This window comes from Limulus polyphemus, unplaced genomic scaffold (assembly GCF_000517525.1).
Source record: "Limulus polyphemus unplaced genomic scaffold, Limulus_polyphemus-2.1.2 Scaffold2249, whole genome shotgun sequence".
Lineage (NCBI taxonomy): Eukaryota > Metazoa > Arthropoda > Merostomata > Xiphosura > Limulidae > Limulus > Limulus polyphemus.
The window spans coordinates 119,989-145,603 of record NW_013667859.1 but is presented as its reverse complement, the minus strand read 5'-3'; the positions used below and the strand labels follow the sequence as shown (position 1 = coordinate 145,603).

Sequence of the window (25,615 nt, the reverse complement as noted above, 5' to 3'; positions counted from 1 at the left end):
AAAAATACAGGACGGGGTTTCGGAAGCCTTTCGAAACGTCGTCCTCTACACTTGTGTCTCTACAACAGGCAGTTGCCGTCCATTCTACAAAGTTTCGTCAATAAACGTTTAAGTTAGACTAAGTTGTTTCCGAATATTGTCAATACCTTCATGAAAAGTACTGAAACTATCTCCTAGAGAAAACTAATACAAAACTTGATTCACACTTGTAACCGCTACATTGATGACATTTGCTTTATTTGGTGGTGTTGAATCATTTCAACAAAATCCCAGATACCCTAGTTCGTGCTAACGTTAACCATGCTCCTCTACAGGATGGTTATCATCTTTCTAATAAAGCATGTTGCCTGAACTGCAAATTCATGAAAACTGTAGCCACTTCCTCTGATAGATATATCAAAACTACTTAAAACTTAACAAGGGGATTATTTTTACAACACTACTTATCTCATACCTAGCAAATATGTAACCATGAGTATGTTGGAGAAACCCAAGTTAGTATTAACAACTATAAGTCAACACCAAAAGGAAAACAAAAATCTTCTTGTTGTCCAGCATTTCAATCAACCTGACAATTCTACCAATGACACGAACCTCTTAATTATAGAATCTGGGTTTAGTTGTTGTTGTTTGAAATTAAGCACAAAGCTAGACAACGCTCTGGCCACCACTGGTATCGAACCCGGTTTCTAGCGTTGTAAGTCCGCAGACATACCGTTGTGCCACTGGGAGTTCTGGGTTTAGAGTTAGACAGGTATAGAAATATAAAAAAAAAGCTTATTGGAATGATATATTTGGAATAATGTTCAGCTCTCTGAGAAATCAATGCTTATTCCGGAACTAATGATCTTTGACCTTTAATTATTGCTCTGTCAGATGTGTTTTATTTTACCTTATTTAACTTACTTCTGCATGAGAGACGTGTGTTTTCATTAATCAATTTTATTAATTATTATTTTAATTTTACTTTTTTAAATCTGTTATTAATATTATTATTTATTTTTATTTTGTTTTAATTAATAATAAATATTTAGTCTTTATTCGCATTATTAGTTTGCCTTGTATCCTATTATATTTCATTATTACTTTATAAATTTTCTTTTTAAATTCGTTTATCTAACAGTCCTCCATTAACTGTTATATTCCTCCTCTTTCCCTCTAATCTTGTTTTTTTTTGTACACCAGCAATCAGTCACGCCTTTACTAAACCTAACTTTATTGTGTTGTCATGGGGAGATGCTAGAAATATATACGATTCGCTGACTTCCACACTTCATACTTCCTTCTATTTTCAATCCATCCCTGGAGAAGGAGGACTGCCTTTCAAAAACACTCACTTACTGGGTCTCTTATTGTGATTCACCAGTTCTTTTTTATATTCCATTTGATTCCTTGTATTATCATACGAGGTTGTTTTCAAACATTCACTCAGTTAAACTGATAAACATCACATCCAATAAACTTACATAAAGAAAGAAGAATGCGCTGAGAATGACTTGAATTATGTTGTACAAGATTATTACCCTCTCGATTGAAAAGGGTTTCTTGTTTTTCATCCAGGCAGGCCCAAATACTTTGACGAAATACACGTACGAAGCAATAATTGATATCATTGGAAAAGGCGATCCTATAAGAGGCCAACTACTTGTGCGTGGATCTGTTTGAATAAGAAAAAATACAAAAAATAAGAAGATAAGAAGACTAAACATAATATTACATTTAAATTCTATTTTTTGTATCACACGAGTAACAGATATTAATTACAATAATGTGACATACCAATAATGTTATGAACGTGCATATGTGTTTTTATTTCTGCAACCTCTCACTGTAGCCCCCAGTGGCACAGCGGTATGTCTGCGGACTTACAACGCTAGAAACCGGGTTTTGATACCCGTGGCAGGCAGATCACAGATAGCCCATTGTGTAGCTCTGTGCTTAACTACAAATAAACAAACCTCTCACTGTACGAATTAAAAACAGTGTCAAAAACTTTAACGCAAATACAAGTTCTTTGCACCATAGACAAACATGCAAAACTGGCGTCTAGCAAAGACAGTAAGAAGATACTTAGCATGATAGAGATTACGTCAATAAAATAACTTACTTTACTACATGAAACAATGGCTTATAGAAAAGTTTCCTTTTAATAAACAATTTATACATTTATACTTTTAACTTTTGATTTCAGGAATTTATCGAGTTGTTTATCTAATGATTCCAGCTTATAAGTTCTGTTTTCCCAAATGTTGAAATGATAGACTAGATGGAAGGCAGCTAAATCAACATCATCCACCATTAGCTTTTGGGCTAGTCTTGTCAAACCGAATAGTGGGATTTGAACGTTACTTTTATAACGCACCCTCGGCCCCAAAGTGCGAAGCCTGATTTATTGTTTGTTTTGCGGTAACGGGGCACGAGCCACAAAATGCCGGATGCACAATCCGGCATTCAGCCGTTCTCGGCCTTTTTTTCATAAAAGCAGATTATTTGTCAAATGGAAAATCAATATATTCTTTCAAATGGTTCCAAATTTTAGGATCCTTCATAATCTTGTATACATATCAATGGAATAACTAACGTGTTTAAATTACTTTCGCTCAACAATCACTGACATGTTGATATGCTTAAGTAAAGCACCAACGTCGTTATACGTAAGGAGGTATGTTCTGACAATAAATCTGGGACGACGAACTTCTCTAACATAACCAGGAAGTGTTAACGTAATAATAACCTGTACATCAGCCCATTTAACTATACGGTAAATGCGTTTAACGCTACTGTTAGTCTCAGTGATAAACCAAATTAGAACCACGCAGAAAACAGAACAATGTTCCATTCTCTGGTTTGTATTATCTTCTATTACAACGATTCCATATCTGAGTTATTTTTAATACACTCTTTCTTTTCTAGCAAAAGACGAAATGAAATCACATAAAACGAAAATGTGTTGTTCAATTAGCACAAAGGTCCACAAATATTTAATCACTATGAACAAGGGACTTTCTGCAGCTAAACATGATAAACGTTGTTTACAACATTAAACTGTAGGTGTAGACATAAAAAAGAAACAGAGAAATTAAGAAAGCTGTCAGGATAGCTACTCCGAAAACTGTAATGCTGAATGGCGTCAGTCATGATCCTGGGATTGGTGACCTTGATACATTTCTATAAAAGTTCCAACAATAACTCGTTTCATGTCCATATTCCCCATTTAAACTACAGTTGGTCACCTTCCATTTATTTTATTATTAATATTATTATTAACATTTTGTAAACTTGAAGGATCTTTCCATTTTTCCATGTTTTCGTTGTATTATATTGGGTCAACGATAAATTTACGGATTTGGAAAGCTAAATTTCGGGATTCGATTCCACGTAGTGGACAGATCGCATATAGCCTATTGTGTGGTTTTGCGCGAAAACAACCAAACAAAACCTATTGCTTTATTGTTTTTTCGCCCCAATAAGCAACTAATTTAAAAAAAACTTAAAATAAAATTTTAGTTTGAATTTATTATTATTAACAGTAATCTTCTTTTTCCCTTCAGCAGTGGTCGCCGAAAAGAATCACACGTGTTACCCTCATCTCTGTTCATTTTGCAATTTCTTTCATTTTTTGAAATGAAATGAAAACATTTCTTCATCTTTTTTATTCTTGTTTTTCTTCTCTTCATTTCACATGACCGAATCACCTCAGCCTCGCTTTTCTTGCCTTTTTCTCTTTTCCACAGTCATCTGCCATTTCCTTAATATCCTAATTTGTTGTCTTCTCCTTCAGCGACACTCTCAACAATTATTAACAGTAATAATTTATTAGTAGTAGTAATAAGTAATTATTTTCACCGTCATCATATTATTCAATAGTTTGTTTCCAAATAAGCCATCTCGACATTTCCTTTGCCTACCATAAGCCCTCTCGACATTTCCTTTGCCTACCAACACAACTCTCTTCAGTCGAAGGTAGTTTCACGGCCACCTCGACAAACAGTTCCTTCTCACGTGATGCGTACATATTTTTCACCTTTATTATCCTACATTCTTTAAACATTATTATTTTTACTCCTGGAGAAAATAAAAGTCAACTATCCGAAAGAGCTCGAGTTTCTGAGTCATTTGAAACCAACGTGTTATTATTATTATTTTAAAGTATTATTTGACTAACTGTAGAGACGCATCTACTGATTGCTGCATATAACCTGTATGTTTGAAATATTAAAATCACACAGTCCATACACTGTGTATAACCACGATACATTGAGTTGAAACAAGCTAACATGTTCGAATGATCTGTTACTGAACTTAATAGATTATGTTCCGAGTTTAATTAACGTTCCACGTCTGAGAACAAGTCTAGCAAGCAAAATGAATTTGTTTGAATTTCGAGCAAAGCTACACGAGAGTTATCTGCGCTAGCCGTCCCTAATTTAGCAGTGAAGGCCCCACCAGGTACTCTTTTACCAACGAATAGTGGGATTGGTCGTAACATTAAACGCCCCTACGCCTGAAAGATTGAGCATGTTTGGTGGGACGGGGATTCAAACACGCGACTCTCTGATTGCGCGTCAAGCTCTCTAACAACTTGGCCATAAAGTCGAGGTATATGAATATAATATTAGTTTTAACATACGCTATTTTCAACTAAGTAGCGAAGCTGTTTAAACTTTATGAACATAGTAAAATATAAAAACTCTAGAAAGATTTTTAAATTATGTAAAACATTTGCCGTCAAGAGTCAGACCGTGACATGGAGCTTCATCTTATTAAAGTAATATTGCTCTAATTTTTATAATAAGATTGATTTAATGTTCGGAAACAAATTAACTTTCCGTTTTTTGTATTGTAAAACAAATAAATATCTAGTTTCCTATATCAGTTGTAATTTCGAAGTAGCCCACCTGAAAATGTTTTATTATGTTTGATATATATTTATGTTTTAGCAAAAGTCAGTCGAGCTTACAATAATTTCATCCATTTGCTTTCTTTGTATTTTACCAGTGGATTTATAAACTACATTAGAATGGTATAGCAATCTACATTAGTCTGCTCGGGCCTAGTATTAATAGACCTGTAGCAAGAGACCAGGGATTTCAGTAATTAGCAGTCCTAAGAAACCAGGACAGGACTAGCAAGCCACTGTGAGATTTAATACTTGCTCTAGAAACTTAAGTAGAATCTAAGCATGAGTGTTAACCAAGAAAAGAAAGAATAAAATACAAGCAGCAGAGATGACAGTTTTGAGACTCATATATGGAGCTACTTATTTGGATAGAATAAGAAACAAGGATACAAGGAGGAGTCTTGGAGGGGATTCAGTGCTGGAATTTATAGAAAGGAGCCTGTTGAGATTGTATGGGCATGTCAAGCAGATGGGTGAAGAAGGTCCATAGAAAGACCAAGGATGAAATGGAGACAAAGTATTGAACAATCAGCTGGAAATAGAGGACCAACCCTGGAGGATGCAGAGAAAAAGAATTATACCTGAATAGGAGTGTGTGTGACGAAGTTTTGTGGGGTGATGCAGCTGAAAGGCTTTTAGCTTAACAGAAGAAAGAATAAGAAGTAGCATTACGATATTTCTTCAACACACCTCGAAATGAACAGTATATTAACCCAAGTGGTCCTACCAACCGGTAGGAGGCTATTCTAGATCTTGACGTAAGGCGATACCAGCATCATTGCGCATGCCTGCCAATTTTGGCGCCCAAAACGATACTTTCACCAGGAAAAGGAATAATAATGTAAGTTTGTTTTAGCGCAAAGCTACACGATGGACTATCTGTGCTCTGTCCACCACGAGAAATCGAACCCTGGATTTTTGCGATGAAAATACGAAATAACTAAGAAATAAATATTTATATATATATATATATTTATATTCGTTAATATTTTCATTCGAAAGATAGGTTAATGAATTTAGTCTACAAGCAACTACAATGGCGATAACCACAGTCACGGTCTGATTAGAATCCGCATCAATTTTTTAGATAAGTTATTTTTATTACAGATTTCTAACGCCTAAACTCAAGCTCAGTGGCAAGTACGTGAAATTGAAAGAAATATTCATGCACTGTTTTGTGTTATATTAAGATTGGTTTTATTTGTAATCGTTTAAAACTGGTAAAAACTTATTTTCAAAAATAAGCAATTCTTTGGGTACATTCATGCACTCAACTAGAAAGAAACAGAAAACGTTCCTGGTATTAGAATGACTCTCGGAATACTTAATTAATAAAGGTTGTTCTTTATATCTTCATGTATATTAGCTTTAATTGTATCAGTTCTTATTCAGAAAAGCGGCGTAGTATGTCACGGGAACATGTTTTGAATACAATAAACGGCAAATGACCCCAAATTCTGCGTTTTATGTGAATGACTGGTAGACATTCATACATTTATATATGTTTTCTATTCACTTTTAGAACCTTATTAATAATATAGACAACAATATAACGATGTCATTTCGTGATTAGATGAGTAACAAAGGATAATAACAATGATGTGTAGGTAAAAAAAAATTAAATTGTGTAGTACGAGATTACAGCAGTGAAAATGAATAGGACTAGACCCACTCTTTATTGGCGAATTCGGTACTTTGTGACTGTGTAGACTAATATGAAATATTAAATATCTAAATTACAAACATAGAGAGAGAGAGACTTGGCTTATTTGTTACTGAGTTATTCGTTTATATTATATTTTAAGTAAATCTTTAACCAAAATGCATATGTCCCAGGTTGATATTAACGATCAGAAATTAAAGTTGACGAAAATACAGAATCTAACAAACAACTGACTACGTTTCATAATAAAGTGTTTTCATGATTTACCGGTCGGAATCTTGCTATGGCTTGTAAAAGATAACAGACGTTTGGTAAAATATCATTAAGTCAGGCATATATGACGAAGTTTGAAGCGAACAATGGCGAATATAATGTATATGATGAAGTGTAAGATAGAAGTGTGATGAAGTTTATGATGTGAAAAGTATAATTAATGAAGATGTGAATAATCTACGATAGAGTGTGATCTATGATTAAGATGAATATTATCACATGACAGGATAAACCAATAAAATGCCAAGTAGATAATTATAAAAATTAAACTTATTACTACTGCACCAGCATCACAAAGCATATGTCTCTGTAAATAATAAATCAGTTTAATTTTAAGAACAATTCAATTTTTATTTTGTTAAATAACTAAAACATGTATTAAATATACAAACGTATTTGAATTATTAACTAAACAACGCATTACATTCACGTTAAACCTGCTGGTCTGATTTCTTTACTTACACTAAGATACTGAAATGTATGATACTTTATTTGCAACAAGCTTTAATTTTAACAAAACTAATGAATTTTGGGTCACGTTAAAGTTTCAATCCACTGGGCTATGTGTATTCTGATATTCTCAAGTGCATGGTGGGTCACGTTAGAGTTTCAATCCACTGGGCTATGTGTATTCTGATATTCTTAAGTGCATGGTGGGTCACGCTAGAGTTTCAATCCACTGGGCTATGTGTATTCTGATATTCTCAAGTGCATGGTGGGTCACGCTAGAGTTTCACTCCACTGGGCTATGTATATTCTGATATTCTCAAGTGCATGGTGGTTCACGTTAAAGTTTCAATCCACTGGGCTATGTATATTCTGATATTCTCAAGTGCATGGTGGGTCACGTTAAAGTTTCAATCCACTAGGCTATGTGTATTCTGATATTCTCAGGTGCATGGTGGGTCACGTTAGAGTTTCAATCCACTGGGCTATGTATATTCTGATATTCTCAAGTGCATGGTGGGTCACGTTAAAGTTTCAATCCACTAGGCTATGTGTATTCTGATATTCTCAAGTGCATGGTGGGTCACGTTAAAGTTTCAATCCACTAGGCTATGTGTATTCTGATATTCTCAAGTGCATGGTGGGTCACGTTAGAGTTTCAATCCACTGGGCTATGTGTATTCTGATATTCTCAAGTGCATGGTGGTTCATTTGCAATACAGCTTTTAACTGAACAACAACAAACCAGTGGATTCTGAATCACGTTAGACTAAGATAGCCATTGAGCTAAATCCTTTAAGTAGTTCAAGAGTTTCCTAATTTTGTGATACTTCACATCCAATACATCTTTTATTTTAGCAAAAACAAGTTTCCACCAGTTAGTGTTTTTTCTAATACAGTTCAGATGTATTCTAGTTTACTCAGTATCAATATCACTAAACAGAGTTACTCAGTCCTAATGCGTGAACTTGGAAGACAACGCATGCAGAAAACTTCACGATGCCAGAGTTTCAATACGTTTTAGCTATTCAGAATACACCGCTGCTTTAAGAATTGCACTCACACGAGGTTATTACAACATTTTAAACCTGTGATTTAAAATACCAAGCTATAGATTTAATATTATAATTAGGTTTAGTAAGAAGGAAAAACTTGAACGGATAAAAGTTAAATTTTATAAAGTTTTTATATCAAGGAGTAAAATATATTTTATAATTAGGATTAAGACATCTGCCAATTAAAACAGACTTGACTTCGAATCCTCTACTAGTTTAAATTTAATTTTAAAGTTACGCATGACGGGCTGCCACAAAAAATATGAACCTAAAAGAATGGTTTTTGTTAAATGTTGAAGCATTTATTTATCATAACTCAATAAAAAATATAAATATGGAAAGTAGTTGAATAGAAGCTATTCAATAGATTACAAAGCATATACTCCTGACAAAAAATAGAATCTCGACTGGTAATGGACCAAACAATCGGTATGACAAACATGTCCCTGATTTGACAAGTTTGTTTGTTTGTTTGAAGTTAACCACAACGCTACACAATAGGCTATCTGAGCCACCTGAATGAGAGTTCATTACCTTTAAAATGCTGCTCTTCGTGAACGTTCTGAGAGGACCTTCAAACCAGGATATAAATATTTCCTGATATTTGTTGGTTATTTGTCTGAGTTTGGTCCTTTCATGAAAGAACGTTTTAGAAAAATCACCATACGTGTTAAGTATTCCATAAGTACTATGTATTACTAAATAGAAAAATATGGTTTGGTTTGTATTGTTACACAGTTTTGTTGTACAAATCAAAGTAAGTTTGAAGGTTACAGTTTGAAAACATGCGCATGGAGACAAAATAACTATTGCCAAACTTGACCTTGAAAGACATATATAAAAAAAATGAAAAATATCTTACAACGATAAAATACGGGGTTCGATTCCCAGCTGTGGACAAAGCACATACAGCCTAATGTGTGATTTTGCGCTAAAACAAACGAACACACTAAACAAGCGATTACGTAGCGAAGGTACACGTCATACACACTTCTTTTATTTGGAATCAGGTGAATAACCTACGTTGTTAGCATATTTAGGTATAAATAATACAGTTCGGACACTTTAGAATATATTAGACGTATGGATCGAACTATGCGTTGTTTCTGTGTGCATTTATTTCTCTTTTATCTTATTGGTCTATAACCTGTATCTTTATCAGCGTGATTCACGTTTTATGCATAAACATATTTGTGTCAGTACAGCGAGCATAAGTCACAATATATATATCTGTATCACCACAAAACGTAATTAAAACCATTATACCTGTAAATCACTACTAAAATTAGGACACAAGTTAAACTGGTGTATGCGTAAAAACGAAATCACTATAGAAGAATATGATACACAGTAGATTAATAAATAACATAAAATTAACATTCTTATTCAAATGAAAAGATATTTTAAGATGATCCACGTCCGACACACTTCTTCGTATACACATTACTTCAAATATTACGTTAGCTTTATTTCTAGAAAAAATTTTCTTACTTAGGGTTTGTTTTTAATTTCGCACAAAACTACTCGAGGTCTATCTGAGCTAGCCGTTTCTTCTTCAGCAGTGATAGACTAGAGGGAAGACAGCCAGTCAACACCACCCACTCCAAACTCTTGGGCCACTCTTTTACCAACGAATAGTGTAATTGATCGTCACATCAAAACGCTCCTACGGCTGAAAGAGTGAGCATGTTATGTTGAGGATTCGAACCCGTGACTCGCAGATCACGCGTCGACCGCACTAACTACCAGGTCATACCAGGCCTTTTTTTTTTTACTTATGGAACTGCCCCCCAATGGCACAGCGGTATGTCTGCGGACTTATAACGCTAGAAACCGGGTTTCGATACCAGTGATGGGCAGAGCACAAATATCCCTTTGTGTAGCTTTGTGCATAATTACAAACAAACAAACTTATGGAACTGAAAAAGGATGCTGTCACTTAACGTGTGTGACTGATAGCTACTCTTTTTTTTCTGCGAGAAAAAGTGTATATAAACATATGCGTAACACAAAATATTGAAACCTTGCTCACACAGTTTCTTATATATCTGAATAAGTGAAGTATAAATATCCTTGTCGCGAAGTCGGGGTTCTTGAATAGGTCGTGCTCTGGTTCATATGGCAATTACAGCCAATTACATGAAGAGAACATTTGCAAAAAAGATACAGTTCAGAGTGAGAAAAGGTTGAAGTACGTGAGTATCATCTTGATAAACAAAGGCGTAAGTAGCAAACACAAAAAGAGAGTTTTTAGGACTGCTCCGATTTGGAAGAAGTGAAAAGTGTTCCACTGTTACTATTGTTATCAAGAAAGTTGAGAAACATAACAAAGTATCATGTTTATGGATCAACTGTGTTATAACAGCTTACAGGCAGATGTCCAACATTTAGGGATATTGGCCTTAAGTTAGTTGAACAGAAGAAGGAAGTTATTGAAAAACGTTTTGGAGCTGTATGTGGTATATCCCTTTTGGAGCTGTATGTGGTATATCCCTTTTGGAACTGTATGTGGTATATCCCTTTTGGAGCTTATGTGATCTATCCCTTTTGGAACTGTATGTCGTATATCCCTTTTGGAACTGTATGTGGTATATTCTTTTTGGAACTGTATGTGGTATATCCCTTTTGGAACTGTATGTGGTATATTCTTTTTGGAACTGTATGTGGTATATCCCTTTTGGAGCTGTATGTGGTATATCCCTTTTGGAACTGTATGTGGTATATCCCTTTTGGAACTTATGTGATATATCCATTTTGGAACTGTATGTGGTATATCCCTTTTGGAACTGTATATGGTATATCCCTTTTGGAACTATATGTGGTATATCCCTTTTGGAACTGTATGTGGTATATCCCTTTTGGAACTATATGTGGTATATCCATTTTGGAACTGTATGTGGTATATCCATTTTGGAACTGTATGTGGTATATTCTTTTTTGACGATTTTCTCTCTCAAAACTAAACCATAAAACTTTTGTCAACTAAACACAGAACTGTTTGTTGTAATTTTATTTAAGATAATAATTGAAGTTTACATTTTATAGTTTTATTCTAGGCCTGGGATCCCTGAATGTTGTTTTAATTTAAAATATGTTATTCAAGATGATGTTACCATTTTACTTTTTCACTTATTAAGGGTTTATGGGGTTGATCTAAACGATAATTACTTTTTTTAATATATAGTAAATATTCTACTTAATATATCTTCATTTTATTTAAACAATGGTATATTTTAAATGTTTATTCAAATGAGATGTTTGAGAATTGTAAATCTTATAGTATGTTACAGTATGGCCATATAAATGGGATTTTAAAGATGTTAATTTCCTCAGTTCAAGAATGTACAAACAACTGGTGCATAAACAACATCGATCCGAAAACGCCATTTTATTCAAAATCTGGTATGTTTAGAAAGAAAAGCATGATACCTTTTTTATCTAGAAATCCAAGAAGGTTTAGGTCATCAATATATTTATGCAAAACGTAATAGCAGAATAAGAATATAAATTTCTGTTTACTACGAAAAAAAAAAACATTTTGATGAATTTTGAAAATATTAAATGTTATATACACTTTAAGCATTACGAGTGTATTTTGATTTTTTTTGTTTATTTGTTGTTAAGTGCAAAAGTACACAATAGGCTACCTATGCTATGTCATCACGGGTATCTATTCCCGGATTTTACCATTATAAGTCTTCAGACTTACCGCTGAACTACAGGGGAGGGGCGATATATATATTTGAACTTGAAGATTTGTTTTGTTTGTTTATAAGCACAAAGCTACACAATGGACTATCTGTCCTATAACTACATTGAATATCAAAACCCGGTTTTTAGCGTTACAAGCTTTCAGACTTACTGCTTAGCCTCATTTGATATGGTAAACAAAGAATGTGTGTGATCTGTCATGTAAACTGAAAACATATAAAGGTTTTAATTATACATTGATTTTTATGGTGCGTAAATGTGCATTAATAACTGATTTAGTCTAAGCAAGGTTTAGTTTTATTTGTAATAAGTAAAATATCGAAACTATCCGAATATTATTTGATGTCCGAGCACATTAGTTAATGTTAAGCCTTGTCAGCACTTTACATACATTTTTGTTTGACGTGTGATGGCTTGCGTACTAGTTTTCTGTAGACTACGTTTCTACGATTTTTTTCCTGTTCTCAGAAATAGAAAAACATTTCTTCACTCCGCTAGTGGTGTAGATGGTACAATTGGAAGTGTTCGTAGAGAATAATGGGAGGGGGATCACAGGATCCACCTATAAGAACAATGCGTTTGTTTGTTCTATTCATTTCTTAATAAGTGTTTACACCTGAGATACTTGGAAATTGAAAATTACACTTTGTACAGCTCGCGGTGTTAGCGATGCACTTGAAAAGTTCTGTTGATTTTCACTTCACTCAGACAATCGCTTCAAAGAAAGATGGAAAAACCCAAACAACCGCTCCAACCAGAGATAAGATCTGGCTTCATTTGTGGTGTTCATTCTTCAGACTTGGATCTGAAAACTGATGAGGAGGTAATGAGCTGGGTAGTTTATCAGGAAATGTGTCAATTATTTTGAAAACTCATAGGTAGCGCCTGATTGTTTTGCTGATGAAAGGATCTTTGGTGACATCCTCTAGGAGATATTCTAACGTTTGGTGAATATCATTTGGAGAAGTGTCAAGCCTCTTCTAGAAGCGGTTTATGAAGACTATTTACTATTTCTCGGATTTGGAATCTGAGGATTCAGGTTCTTAAGGAAAATCTGCTTGTGGCTGTTTGTTTCTCACTTCTATGATTTCTCTGGGTTTTATGGTTGGATGTCGAGGGTTTATCTGTGGATATTAAGACAACGCTTTCTTCTTCAGCTTGTATTTGAGTTGTCTGGTCTGTAAGGAGAATTTTGTTGGTTTATAACTTGGGTTTCGGAAGTGATTTTGGCGAGGGCATTCTTGTTTGTCGTGGAACGAAGGATGTTGTTCTAGGAAATTCGGAAGTATTTAATAATTTATCTGATGGAAATTAACTACTATCGTCATGAACAAGGTAGTTTTTCCGATTTTTCTGGACGTGATCCTGTTGAAGACGTGAATTTTAAATGACATGTCTTTTTCTAAAGGTTGTTTGATTTCCTGAGTAGTAGTGGAAAGATCCACATTCTTCAGAAAAAATAGGCTGGTACTGCTTAATGGAAGATGATACTGTAATGGGGGTTGAGATTTCCAGGGTGAACAAAGGTATGTGAAGTCTTCAGGTGATCATGGTAGAATGAGCATTCCACCCTGAAGAAGTCTTTTGCATTTCTCGGCTAGGAGCATAGGATCAAGTTCGTACTTTTTGACGAAGTCACACATTTGTCTAGAACAGTAAGTGCTTGGCAGATAGTTGATAATCATTGTAAATATCATGGTATTCCTCCGATCTTGGTCACTTTTTCTGTATCTTGTGCTATTCTGCCATTTGTGTTTTGTGAAGAAGAGGAGAAATTGTAAAGCAGTATGACGGCCTTGAGAGGGGAGATTCAGCTATTATTGGTTATTAAGAGGGTTGTTGAATCCTGTGTTTGTTAAGTTTCTGTAGTATGGGGTTACAGACCTAAGTTATTGCTAGTTTCTGGACCTTGTTCTTGGTTGGTCTTTGATTGATTTAGCTTTATTCTGAGAGCTTCTTTGATTTTGCTAAGTTTACACTAGTTGTTCAGTAGCTATAATTTTGTAATACTTTTATTCACATGAATGTCTTGTGTTGTGATATTCTGTTTATGAGAGCCTTGTTGCATTAACATGTTATTTTAGTTTCCGAATGATTGTTTTTCCTGTTTTTTCGATGTAGGTTTCGCCACAACTGCAAAGGATACTAGAAATTACATTTTCATTTCTTAGGGTTACTAGATGGTTTTCTCGAGTAAATAATTTGTATTGCAGCTACTGAGAGGTGTGGTTTGTTATTTTCCTGTAAAGCTACTGTTCAAGCTGATGTATTACAGTTACAGTTTAAAATAAGTTAAACCTTTTTTTTTTAATACATTTCACTTGTTTTTAACGGTCTTAACTGCAAGTAAACAAATAACTGTTATGAAATGTCAATATACTCTGATATATCCAGATTTGAGCACACTCACCTCACCATATCGATTGTACTCGGTATCACAGAACGTGTTATTTGATTCCGAGCCACATGTGAGGTGTTCATTATATTTGCATATTTCCAATGGTTAAGGCTGATATGACACAATTATTTGATACTGCTGCCAATGAAAGTAGGCCTCGATCAGCGTGAAAGCGCGGAGTATTCTATACATGAATAAAAGCGCAGAGTATTCTGCACCTGAATAGTGATCGTAATTATAAGATGAAATTCAAGACTAACAAAATTTACAGGAAGATGACAGCCTCGGGATGGAGGGGAGTGAATAATACAGTTAGTTCACATATCTATTTATTCTTATTCTTGTTCGCCTAATTATCGAAATCAATTCCAATGGTACACAGTGATTCAATACCATGAATAAAGGCAGTAAAAAGGATAGATAAGAATCTGACCAAGCAATACAAAGAATGAATCACACTTTATAGGAAGAACTCGAATATGCTAATACATTGTCGTACCACTCCATATGTGACAAATGGCGTCACCTACGACATATCTAGTACTTTTAGATTTCGATCACGGCAAATTCTCGAATATTTGATATGATAATACTACTAAGTAAAGTAATTCTGGAAGAATGTTTCATAACCCTTTCATATAATGCTGTAAATGTTCATAAAATCTCATGAAGCAGAGTTCAGGAAAATAATTGGTTTTAAAACAATTCGAAACAATGCCCTTATCTGCAAACTGAAGCCTATGGCTACTATACAGAACCCTTTGACCCATGACAATAATTAAAGTAAAACTAGACATTTTTTGTGATATCGTTGACGAAGATACACATGTCCAAAGTTCGCAACCTTTTGGCCACACTTCAAAATCAACAGCTTTTCACATGAAAGATAGCTGAAAAGTTTGGAATCAAAACAATTCTTTTCAACCTAATACTTGTCAAGCTCCCGACCCACACACCCAAGAAACAATGGTGCTTTTGATCGACTTAAGCATTATTTATTTCAAAAGGTGCCCGGCATGGCCAGGTGGTTAGGGCACTCGACTCGCAATCTGTGAGTCACGAGTTCGAGTCCCTGTCCTACCAAACATGCTCGCCCTTTCAGCTGTGGGGGCGTTATAATGTGACGGTCAATCCCACTATTCGTTGGTAAAAGAGTAGCCCAAGAGTTGGCGGTGGGTGGTGATGACTAGCTTCCTTCCCTCTAGTCTTACACTGCAAAATTAGGGACGGCTAGCCCTCGTGTAGCTTTGCGCGAAATTCAAAAAACAAAACAAACATTTCAAAAGTTTTTGGCGTAGCATTTTTTCCGTGAAAGCTTGTAAAATAAATTAAATAAAGCAAAAAAAAGACGTAAACATTTTATTGTGATTTTTGTTTAATGATTATATCTTAATCTCAAACACTGTTAATCAGTTTTCGTTTATAGAAGATCCAGAGCCTGTTTGTTAATAGAAACACATTTTAAAAGCTTCTAAAATAAAGACAATAAAACCAGTTTATAAATATTTCACGCTAAAGAGCTGATACAGCTAAGATTATATGTACATTTTAACTATTGTAACAAAGTTTTTCACATCAACAGAATATCGAGAAAATTCTCAACAAATACACAATAAACGGGTATACTCCACGTTTTTTGGGCAAGTTTTGTTAGGTTTTAGCTACTGTGCCGTGGCCGTCGTCAACCTCAAAGAATATATGATACGACCGTTTAGTGTCTGTAATTTTAACCCGAACAGTACTGTACGCTATATTTGGGCTAAACGATCAGATACCCCCTAAAGTCCAGATATAGTCGTCCCTAATTTTCATTTACTGATTAGAGGGAAGGCTGTCAGACAGCAATTTTGAACCAAATAACGGGATTAACTGTCATTCTTATAACACCGATAAGTCTGTCCGAATCATTCAATCAGAACAAAAATGACACGCGCTTGTGCGAGAAGGATTACTTAGGTGTTGGCGTATTTATAAAGTAGCGAAATATTACTCCCAGAAATCATAATACGATGATGTTATTTCATAGTTATTGAAACGAATTAATAAAAATACTTTGAAATACGGGAAAAAACCTTACCACTCTCTTAACCAGGCTTATGAAAAAAAAAGCCTGGAAATTGGTCAGAGCTACCTTTATTATACAGCTAACGATTTCTACAATAAGCATTTGGTTTAATATAAATTCTTGAATTCCGTGTGATTAATGGGTTATTTGAATGACTTGTTTGTTAGAGCGCAAAGTTACATTGAGCTATATGGTTTGTCCGCTACGAGGAATCGACCTTCTATTTTTAGTGTTGTAAGTCCATAGACTTACCGCGGACCCATCGGGATGCTATTTGAATTACCACTATATTAGGTTTCCACATGTAATACTTTTTCAACTAGCCTCAACCATGCATTTCAAGGTTAAAAACTTTAAAAAAAAATCATGGGGAGAACCACATTTAAATATAGTTTATTATTTCTTTAGGTTTAATTAGAGATACGTTTATTCATATATTCTTTAATGCAATGAGACAATAAAGTCTCTGTGAATCTTGCTTGCTTTCAACTAGTTGATGTAACCCTTGGTAACACCTCACTGATTCGACGAAATCGACAAACACAAAAGAGAAAATATGAGGGGACTCACCTCCTTTCGACATCACCCAGTCGTACCAATAAACTGGCTGCTTCAAGTACTGAGACATCATACTTCGTAGTTGAAGTGGTCTACAGTGGTGTTGTAAAACTATATTTCAAAATATAATATATACATATATATATATATAGGTATTAATTTTTAAGTTGATATTTTATTTTTAGAAAATTTCCATACGCAAGTCTTATCGATGGTATTAAAGAATTCTGACAAGTTTATTAACTATAAAAAGTAAATATTTGCGCTTTAAAAGTAACTAAATTATTTCTTGCTTTATAACAAGGGTGACATAAAAAGATGGGTTACGTAAAGTTAATAATTAAAAATTAATTTTCTAAGACAATTATTTACCTAGTTCTTCTCACAATAAATTCTTTAAAATAAACATCAGTTTTGAAAGATATTTACGTTTTTACTCAAAATTTGTTTAATTCAGTAATTCACACATTATTTAAGCGATTATTCTAGCGTAACTTATTACAGTGTTATAATATCTAGTGGTTCGTTATGGTTATTGTAAAATGTTTCAAGTATTTAGTATTGTGTGTTTTCTAAGAAACCGTTTGTCAAGTTGCTTTTATCAAAGGAGTTCTGTCTTTTAGGAAAATGTTAATACGTTACGAAAATGTGGTACACTCATCGAACAGAAAAATGTCTAGTAATTATATCCGAACAGTACATGAACCATCCTTCAAGCTGTTTTTTTTTTTTTCAGTTATTTGTATGTCATTATATGCTAATTACATATATCAATTGTCACCAATTATCATGCATTAGATATATTAGTTTATTGACTTAAAACGTGCAACCTTTGTTTTATTTATAGCAAAAATGAAACAGCTACTAAATGCACATTCCCACTCAAATGAAATAAGTGTTTAAATTTCTTAGAATATAACATATACCAAGAAAGAGCTACAGCCCAACTTTTAATAGTATGTAACTGATAACTGTAACTACGTCTAGCTTTCATGAAATTTTTGGAATAATTAACAAAGAGATAAACCTATTCTTCCTGTGAAGCTGGACCAGAAGCTAGAAAAACAATCTCAGAAACATCCTATCAACAACATATGATACATTATTAACAAAATTACGTTAACTTTTACCTAGTAACAGGTATTATCATTCTTATAATAAAGCGTTTAGCTGGTAACAGGTATTACCACTCTTGTAATAAAACTTTTAGCTTGTAACAGGTATGACCTAATTATCAGTCCGATGATAAAACTTTTAGCTGGTGACAGGTATGACCTAATTATCACTTATATAATAAAATTTTAATTTCTAAAACGGAGTTAATATTATATGGTTGTAACAATTGATGGTTTTTCAGAAACCCTAAAACCTGTGACTCAAGCACAAGAGAAGAGAACAGTGACAGTAAAAATTTTGTCTATAAACCATCATTAGAGAAAACATCAATATAAACAAGCTTTATAAAAAAAACGTTTGTGAAGCTATTCTTTCATGTAAACAGTAATATCCGAAATTATACCAGCAGTATTACTTCCACGTGATTATGATGTCTCTTCAAAAAGTCGGAATAGAATGTTTTTATATCTTATTTTACCATTCATTGTTTTCAGAAACAGTTAAGTACTATTGTTAGAACGTGTTAAATCGTTGAGGAGAGTTCTTTTGGATTATTTGATAAAACTAGTTAGAAGTCCAGTTTACATAATGATAACTAATTAATTTGTTTCTTCATTAACATTTTGCTACAGGCTACATTCACTAGCAGATCTATAATACCTTCACAAACAACATTTCAACAGAAATTCCAATGTGAACTAACTCACAAATAAACTTGCTTGTAGAAATTCAAGGCAAACACGCTAACTCACTAACTTGATCACTGACGTACAAACTTTCACTCTCCACATCATTAACTTACAATTAACTAATTAACTAACTTAACTTAACTCAATCCACCAGGCTGGTATTTTTATATTCTATTCGTTCTCAGCTTACTACACAGTCCTACGGCTGAGGGTGGTCCTGTGGATATCTTTATGCCCGGACATTTACTCTTCATACATCATAACAGCATCATTCGAGGTTCATAAAAATAAAGGGTAGACATTTTGAAAGCCGGCAGTAAGGGAGAAATTCAAGATGGTCACTGAGAAGGGCAAATAGTTTTGGGAGTCAATAAATCCCTTTATGGTGTAAAAAATGAAATTAGTCCTTAGCTGTCTGAATAAAATTCAAGATGGCTGCCATCACATGCAATGAAGTTCCTTTTAGGAGATAACGATGTCCAGGGATATTTTTGTGAGTCTTGTTAAAGCTGTATATTTCATGTGAGTGGAACTTTAATAAATGTTCAAATTATTTCAAAAATATACCCAGATATAAATAAATGAATACTAAACTAATATAAAAATATTAACACAATGACTACAACAAGAAAAATCTATCTTTTTCTCGATTTGATGTTTGAGTTATTCCTAAGGAGTAAATGCTCTATTTGTTTAGTCTTGATCAGGATGACACCATGAGGCATTTACTGCAAGTGTAAAGGATACCATTAAGATGGGACAGTTTGCAAAAATCTTAATGTTATTTTAATAGTGCCTGTGACAGTTCCACCATCAACGTGACTGCTTCATTGTTATTCAACATTTCTGTATGCTTTTCATTAGACTGCTGATCTGGGATTGATATAAAATTATGAGATATGACTTTTTTCAGCAAATGCGTATTTATATGGTTCACTAACTGTGTATAGTTTTTCATATGTACATGTAATATTTCTGCAGCAGGTAAGTCATCTTCAAGTCATCTAAACTACAAAATTTGATGAATTATAGTAAAAGATAAATCTTTTTATACACTTTTGGGGTTGAATGCTTTTGATGCGCAATGTATTGTTTATCTATCTTCATATATTTGAAGCAATTCATAGTCGCACATCCTTTGCTATACATGAAGTACTTTTTCATTATAATGGCCATTCTAAATAATTTTGAAAGCTCAGGACTAATTGTAGTATATATAACTGAAATGAACTTTTTGACCCCCAAAACCCATATATTAACATCAAAATAATTTTGCTATCTGCTCCAGTACATGAGATATGGCTATTTACCCCTTGAGGCCGCCATCTTTACTGCCATTTTGAATAACTCAAATGGGTCAAAACTAGTATTATTGTTAATGTTGTCAGCTGTTTTATTGACCCCAAGACCTAAATCTATCCACCCAAATCATTGTAATATCTACTATAAAACACGAGTTATGTTTTCTTTTACCCCTCATGGAAGACATCTTGAATTTCTCCCTCATTGCCTGTTTCCAAGATGTCTTCCTGGATCTTTAAGAATATCTCTGATACCCATATGAAATATAAAGATTAATTCTTGGAGCATAAAAAGTTTCACATAACCCACCCACTATAAGCAAATAAACTAACAGGGAACTTTCAGATTCTGCTGAGGTCTTATCTTTCATAAAATTTCTAGAATTCACCAAAGTAAAAAACAAACTCCCTCTAGTGAACAACAACATTAAAATAATAAAAGTATAACCTACAACACTGTCCCTTTCCTGGATTTTAAAGTCCCTTGAAAAATCTTAATACACAAATAAAACAGTGCACTAAATTTAAAATCCCATAATTAGCAATAGAGTAATTATTTACAATAAACAAAATTAATATCCTCAATTACGCATCACAGTCATTATTAATCGAAGATGTTAAAAACAAAGCACAATAAGAATCTGATTAATAAAACTAAATCTCTTATATCTTATTGTACTGTATCTAAACTGTCCATTCTCAACATCTTTTTGACCGTTTTCTTTTCGAAGGCTCATGGTATGCAGATGAGATGACCTTTTTCCCCCATTATCATCACTTGTTATCCTGTAACTGGGAAAGTTATTCCTAAATGGATGATCAAGTGAATCTACTGATGGCTTTATCTTTGGTGGTCCTCTAAAAGGGGTCTCATTTTATCACTAACTGATTTAAATCTTTCCCGAGTATAATCATGTATGACATCAATGGTGTACATTACTCTTTCTATTTACTTTGTATAAGACTCTGCTGAATTACTATCCTTAAGCTGTGAGAACAAAAGGTCCAATGGCAACTTAAGTTGTCTCCCAAGCATTAGTGGTAATGATGAGTTGCCTGTAGCTTCATGTATTGTTGTTTAATAATTCATAAGTAAACAGTGGATTATCATCATCCTCATTTTTTGATGTTCATTCACATAGCTGGTTAATCGATTTAAAAGTGCATGGTCTCATCTTTCCTCCATCTTATCGGAAGATAAATGAAGGGCTGTTTTCCTGGTTGTTTTGATTTGAAGTATCCGACACGTTTTTAAAATGATGCTGATTCAAAGTCCCTTCCCTGATCTGAGTGAAATTCCGTAGTTACCCCAAATCTTGAAACAAATCCACTGATGAGTTTCATTGCTAGAATTTTTACTTCCTGGTTAGGAACACAATATGCTTCCTTTGTTTGAGTTGTATGGACTGACTGTTGCTATGAGAGTTTTTCAGCACTTTTCTTGATCTACCCAATAATTGGTTTCAAACTCGTATATTTTGCCTGAGCACCCTTCAGGTGAGTGTTGGGCCACAAAATTTCCTTATCATCACTGCTGGATGTCCCACCTTCGACTATACTCTGCTGTACTTTAGTTTGGTCGTCTTTATTATCTCTAGCTTCCCTTGTTTCACATTGTTTTCATTATTCATTAACAAATGGTCTTTGAGATAATGCATCAGCATGTCCATGTTTCTGTCCAGGGTGATGCACTATGTTATAGTTTGTTTGTTTGTTTAGAATTAAGCACAAAGCTACACAATGGGCTATATGTACTCTGCCCACCACGGGTATGGAAACCCAGTTTTTAGCGTTGTAAGTCCGCAGACATACCGCTGTGCCACTGGAGTGTCTATGTTAAAGTTGAACTCCTGGAGTTTCTGGAACTATCTTTCTACCTGGCCTTCTGGATTGCACTTCAATGCGTCATGAATTGTCATAAGTGTAAAATAGTCTGTATTGTTAATGATGAAAGTTACTTAAAGCTCAAGAAACACTTAGTAGCTCTTTTCTAGTTGTACAATACCTACTTTCTGTAGCATTTATTTCTTGGCTTGTTATCACATGTTCTTTTCCATGTTGTACTTGTGACAACACAGCTTCCATTGCAAAATCTAAAACTGTATCTAATATTAGTGGATCTTCAAAGGTGAATAATTCTTTCTTCAGTTTATTGAATGCTTGTTCACAGTGAGCAGTCTAACAAACTTATTTGATTTTTCAAGTAATTTATGTAATTATTTCAGATAATTATTTTACAAAACTCTTATAGTATAAGCACAGTCCAAAAGATCCTCTTTGGTGCTGGCCAATTCTGAACAGATTTAATCTTAGAAGGGTTTGTAGACACCTCTTTTCTATTCACTATCATCCCAGAATAATTCACACTTCTTGGGATCCAGTTTAAGATTCTCTTTCCTCGACCTATCAGTGGATGAGTAAGACAGAGAGAGCACACTCCATTAGTTGTTGAAATACTTTAGGTGTATTACATAATCCGAAAAGTAACACAACAATTTTCCACAGACAGTTTCCTGCAGTAAAGGCTGTCTTATCTCTGCTTGCTTTTTTTGGCTAGCACTTACCAGTATCCACTCCTATGATCCAATGGTGAAAACCAATTTGATACAGAAAAAGCATTCCAAAGTAAACTCAGTCATTGGCAGTGGGTAGGTATCTTTCTTTTTGACTTCATTCACATTCTGGTAGTTAATGCTAGTGGATCCACACTTTGTCTTCAGAAGTACAATAAGTGTTACTCAAGAACTAGTACTTGGTTCTATTATTGCTTATTCAAGTTTACTAACAAATAATCTAGAGATGCAGAAACGTCATAATTCATCTTAAATTAGATGCTCAGAAATAAAAAAATAAAAGAACCTTGATCCAGTGGCCGTGACTCTTATGAGTAGGCTTAAGTCTTAGATGCTTTCTGCAATTAGTTTTACATTAATGAAAAATATATTTTATATAATGATCAATTACAGTTAACGTGTAAAGCAAGTTTCAGACAACAAGGCCAAAATTAAAGAGGCGTACGAAAGGAAATTTTCATTTGCTTTTGTGGTTTAGAGAAAAGCTACACAGTGGGCTATTTGCTCTATGCCTACTCCGGGGACTAAACCGCAAACCCCACATAATGAAACAAATTTAAGAACAACGACCTTTCTACAACAGGCTGCAGACGGTGAATGATATACATATATATTGTTTTCCACTAGTGAGGCTTTCGAATGAGGTTAAGTCTGACTAAAGGCACGTGTAACAATCCTACTTTAGCACTATTCTCTTAATAAGGTACATTTTACACTTCTACACTGCAGTTAGTACTTTAGTTTTATCTGCGTCTCTTTCATTTGTGGTGTTTCTTTATCTTTTCTGGCAAGTTACTTTAAAATATCATCGATGGTAAGCGCATATATGTATATATGATTTAATGTTCTTAACAACAAAATGATATCTTTATAAAAAAAAGTTTTCAATGTGTTCTGTCACTGTAAACTGTTGAAACTCAGTAGTATTTGTTATCAAGGTGATTTTTAAAATGGTCTTTGGGTTAATGCTCTTCATATAATTACTTCTTAAAAATATTTCTGTGGAATTACAATTAAAAGATCCGTTTTAACTCTGCATGAATACGCAATCTGAAATCCTTTATTTTTATGAACGTCCATAAACACCTCTCTAAACATTTCTGACATATTTCACGGTGAGATGTATTATTTTGATAGCTACAAACGTAATGAACGTGTAGCAGTTTACCACACATGTGGAAACAAAACCTACACCATGATCAGCTGAAGACTACAAGTTTTAACTAATATCAAATGATCTATCAACTTAGCTACGTTAAAATGTGGAATTCACTCCTATATGTTTTCCCTTTTTAAGTAATTTACAGCTTATAAACAAAACTACACTACTTAGGAAGGATTTTATATCTTAAATACTGTCTTAAACAATTTGAGTGTATAAATATTTCAGTGAGAAAATATATCGTGATTTTTATATAGCAACTGAAAGATATGCAAAATAATATATATATATTTCTGGAGAATAATATCGCCAATTTAAAGAACTAGCTAATGATTAAATTATAATCTTTAGAAACAATTAGAGATTATTAACGATATAAAACTTTCTAGAAACAAAAGGTTATCTTTTTCCTATTCTTACTTTCCAGGACAATAAACTTGTTAACTACGGCCGACTGGGCTCAGAATACTTCACCTGTATAGCTTGCGTTTTCGCTACTTGACTGACTTAGTAGGTTGCACACTTCCACAGATGTAGGACACTAATTCATAACAGATGTCTCCGTTTGAAATTGTTGGTTTTTCTGACATCTCGTGCCACTTTTATTTAACATTCATCCATGCTTAATAGACAAGGCTTGCTGAGTGGCTAGTGAACATGTCATTCATGTCTATGGGGCGTGACGTCTTTGAGAAGCCTATAGCATTCTAAATGAAATAATCGTACTGGTTTGACCACGAATAAAACAATTATGGACGTTTTAATACATCCTATCAAGCTGAGTCCTAGTTTTTGTAACCTAATGAGCAGGAAGACTTCCAGATTCTTCGTGTGCGTAAGACATTTTTATGGCTTAAACAATATATAATAAAATAGGGAATCCTAGTTGTCATAGCTTTTTGTTGATTATACTAGTTTTGGATATTATTTCTCGGCTTGATCAGCCCGCAGGAATTAAAAATGTAAACAGTTTGTGATAATAGTGTTCAAAACATTCTTAACCAAAGGTTGGTTGAGACATGCAGGTGAAGTGTTATAACACTAGCTTAATATAATAGATTAAAAGATAAATCTAGAATGTTGAACAGTGTTATAATAGTGCCCAAAACATTCTTAACCAAAGGTTGATTGAGACATGCAGGTGAAGTGTTATAACACTAGCTTAATATAATAGATTAAAAGATAAATCTAGAATGTTGGCTAATGTCCTTTAATTATAAAACTTACCAAGGAATGAATTATCAGTTGAACAATAAAATTATGTTTATAATAATAATGTTCACATATTAAGCCAAACAGGCTCTTTCAAGAGTTACATCGGAGAGTCATCCTCAACCTAGGTGAAAGTGATGAATTTATAAATTTCTTAAAACAAAAACATTTAGAGACAATGTTACGACGATGAAAGTAAATGAATTTTATTAATTCTTTTCTGTTCTCATTGTCAGATGAGTTATGTAAGCTGCAAAATGTTGTACAAATCGTTATCATGACTATATTTAAAAAGCCAAAACACACAAGTCGAATCAGAAAGTTATACTTTATACCTATCTCCAGTTACATGTTTATATATATATATATATATATTTCAAATAGTTGCTTCTTTTTGAATTTGCAATGTTTCATTTTGTATTTCGTTTAGAAATATATCTTATACGTATTTGTTATGAATAATAAGATTTGCTTACAAGAGGAAATAAAAAA

The 25,615-nt window shown here is 33.8% G+C and overlaps 1 protein-coding gene across 1 annotated transcript in view; it reads right to left on the bottom strand.

Annotated features, from left to right (window-relative positions):
* LOC106466404 (elongation of very long chain fatty acids protein AAEL008004-like) overlaps positions 1–24,439 on the bottom strand; it is a 56,105-nt gene extending 31,666 nt beyond the window's left edge. The window contains exons 1-3 of the mRNA XM_013926691.2: positions 24,386–24,439; positions 17,083–17,181; positions 1,467–1,657 (exon numbers count right to left, since the gene is read on the bottom strand). Of these exons, the coding sequence (XP_013782145.2) occupies positions 1,467–1,657; positions 17,083–17,143 (252 nt within the window). The 5' untranslated portion in view covers positions 17,144–17,181; positions 24,386–24,439. The remainder of the gene's footprint in view (positions 1–1,466; positions 1,658–17,082; positions 17,182–24,385) is intronic.
* Positions 24,440–25,615: the final 1,176 nt, after the last annotated feature.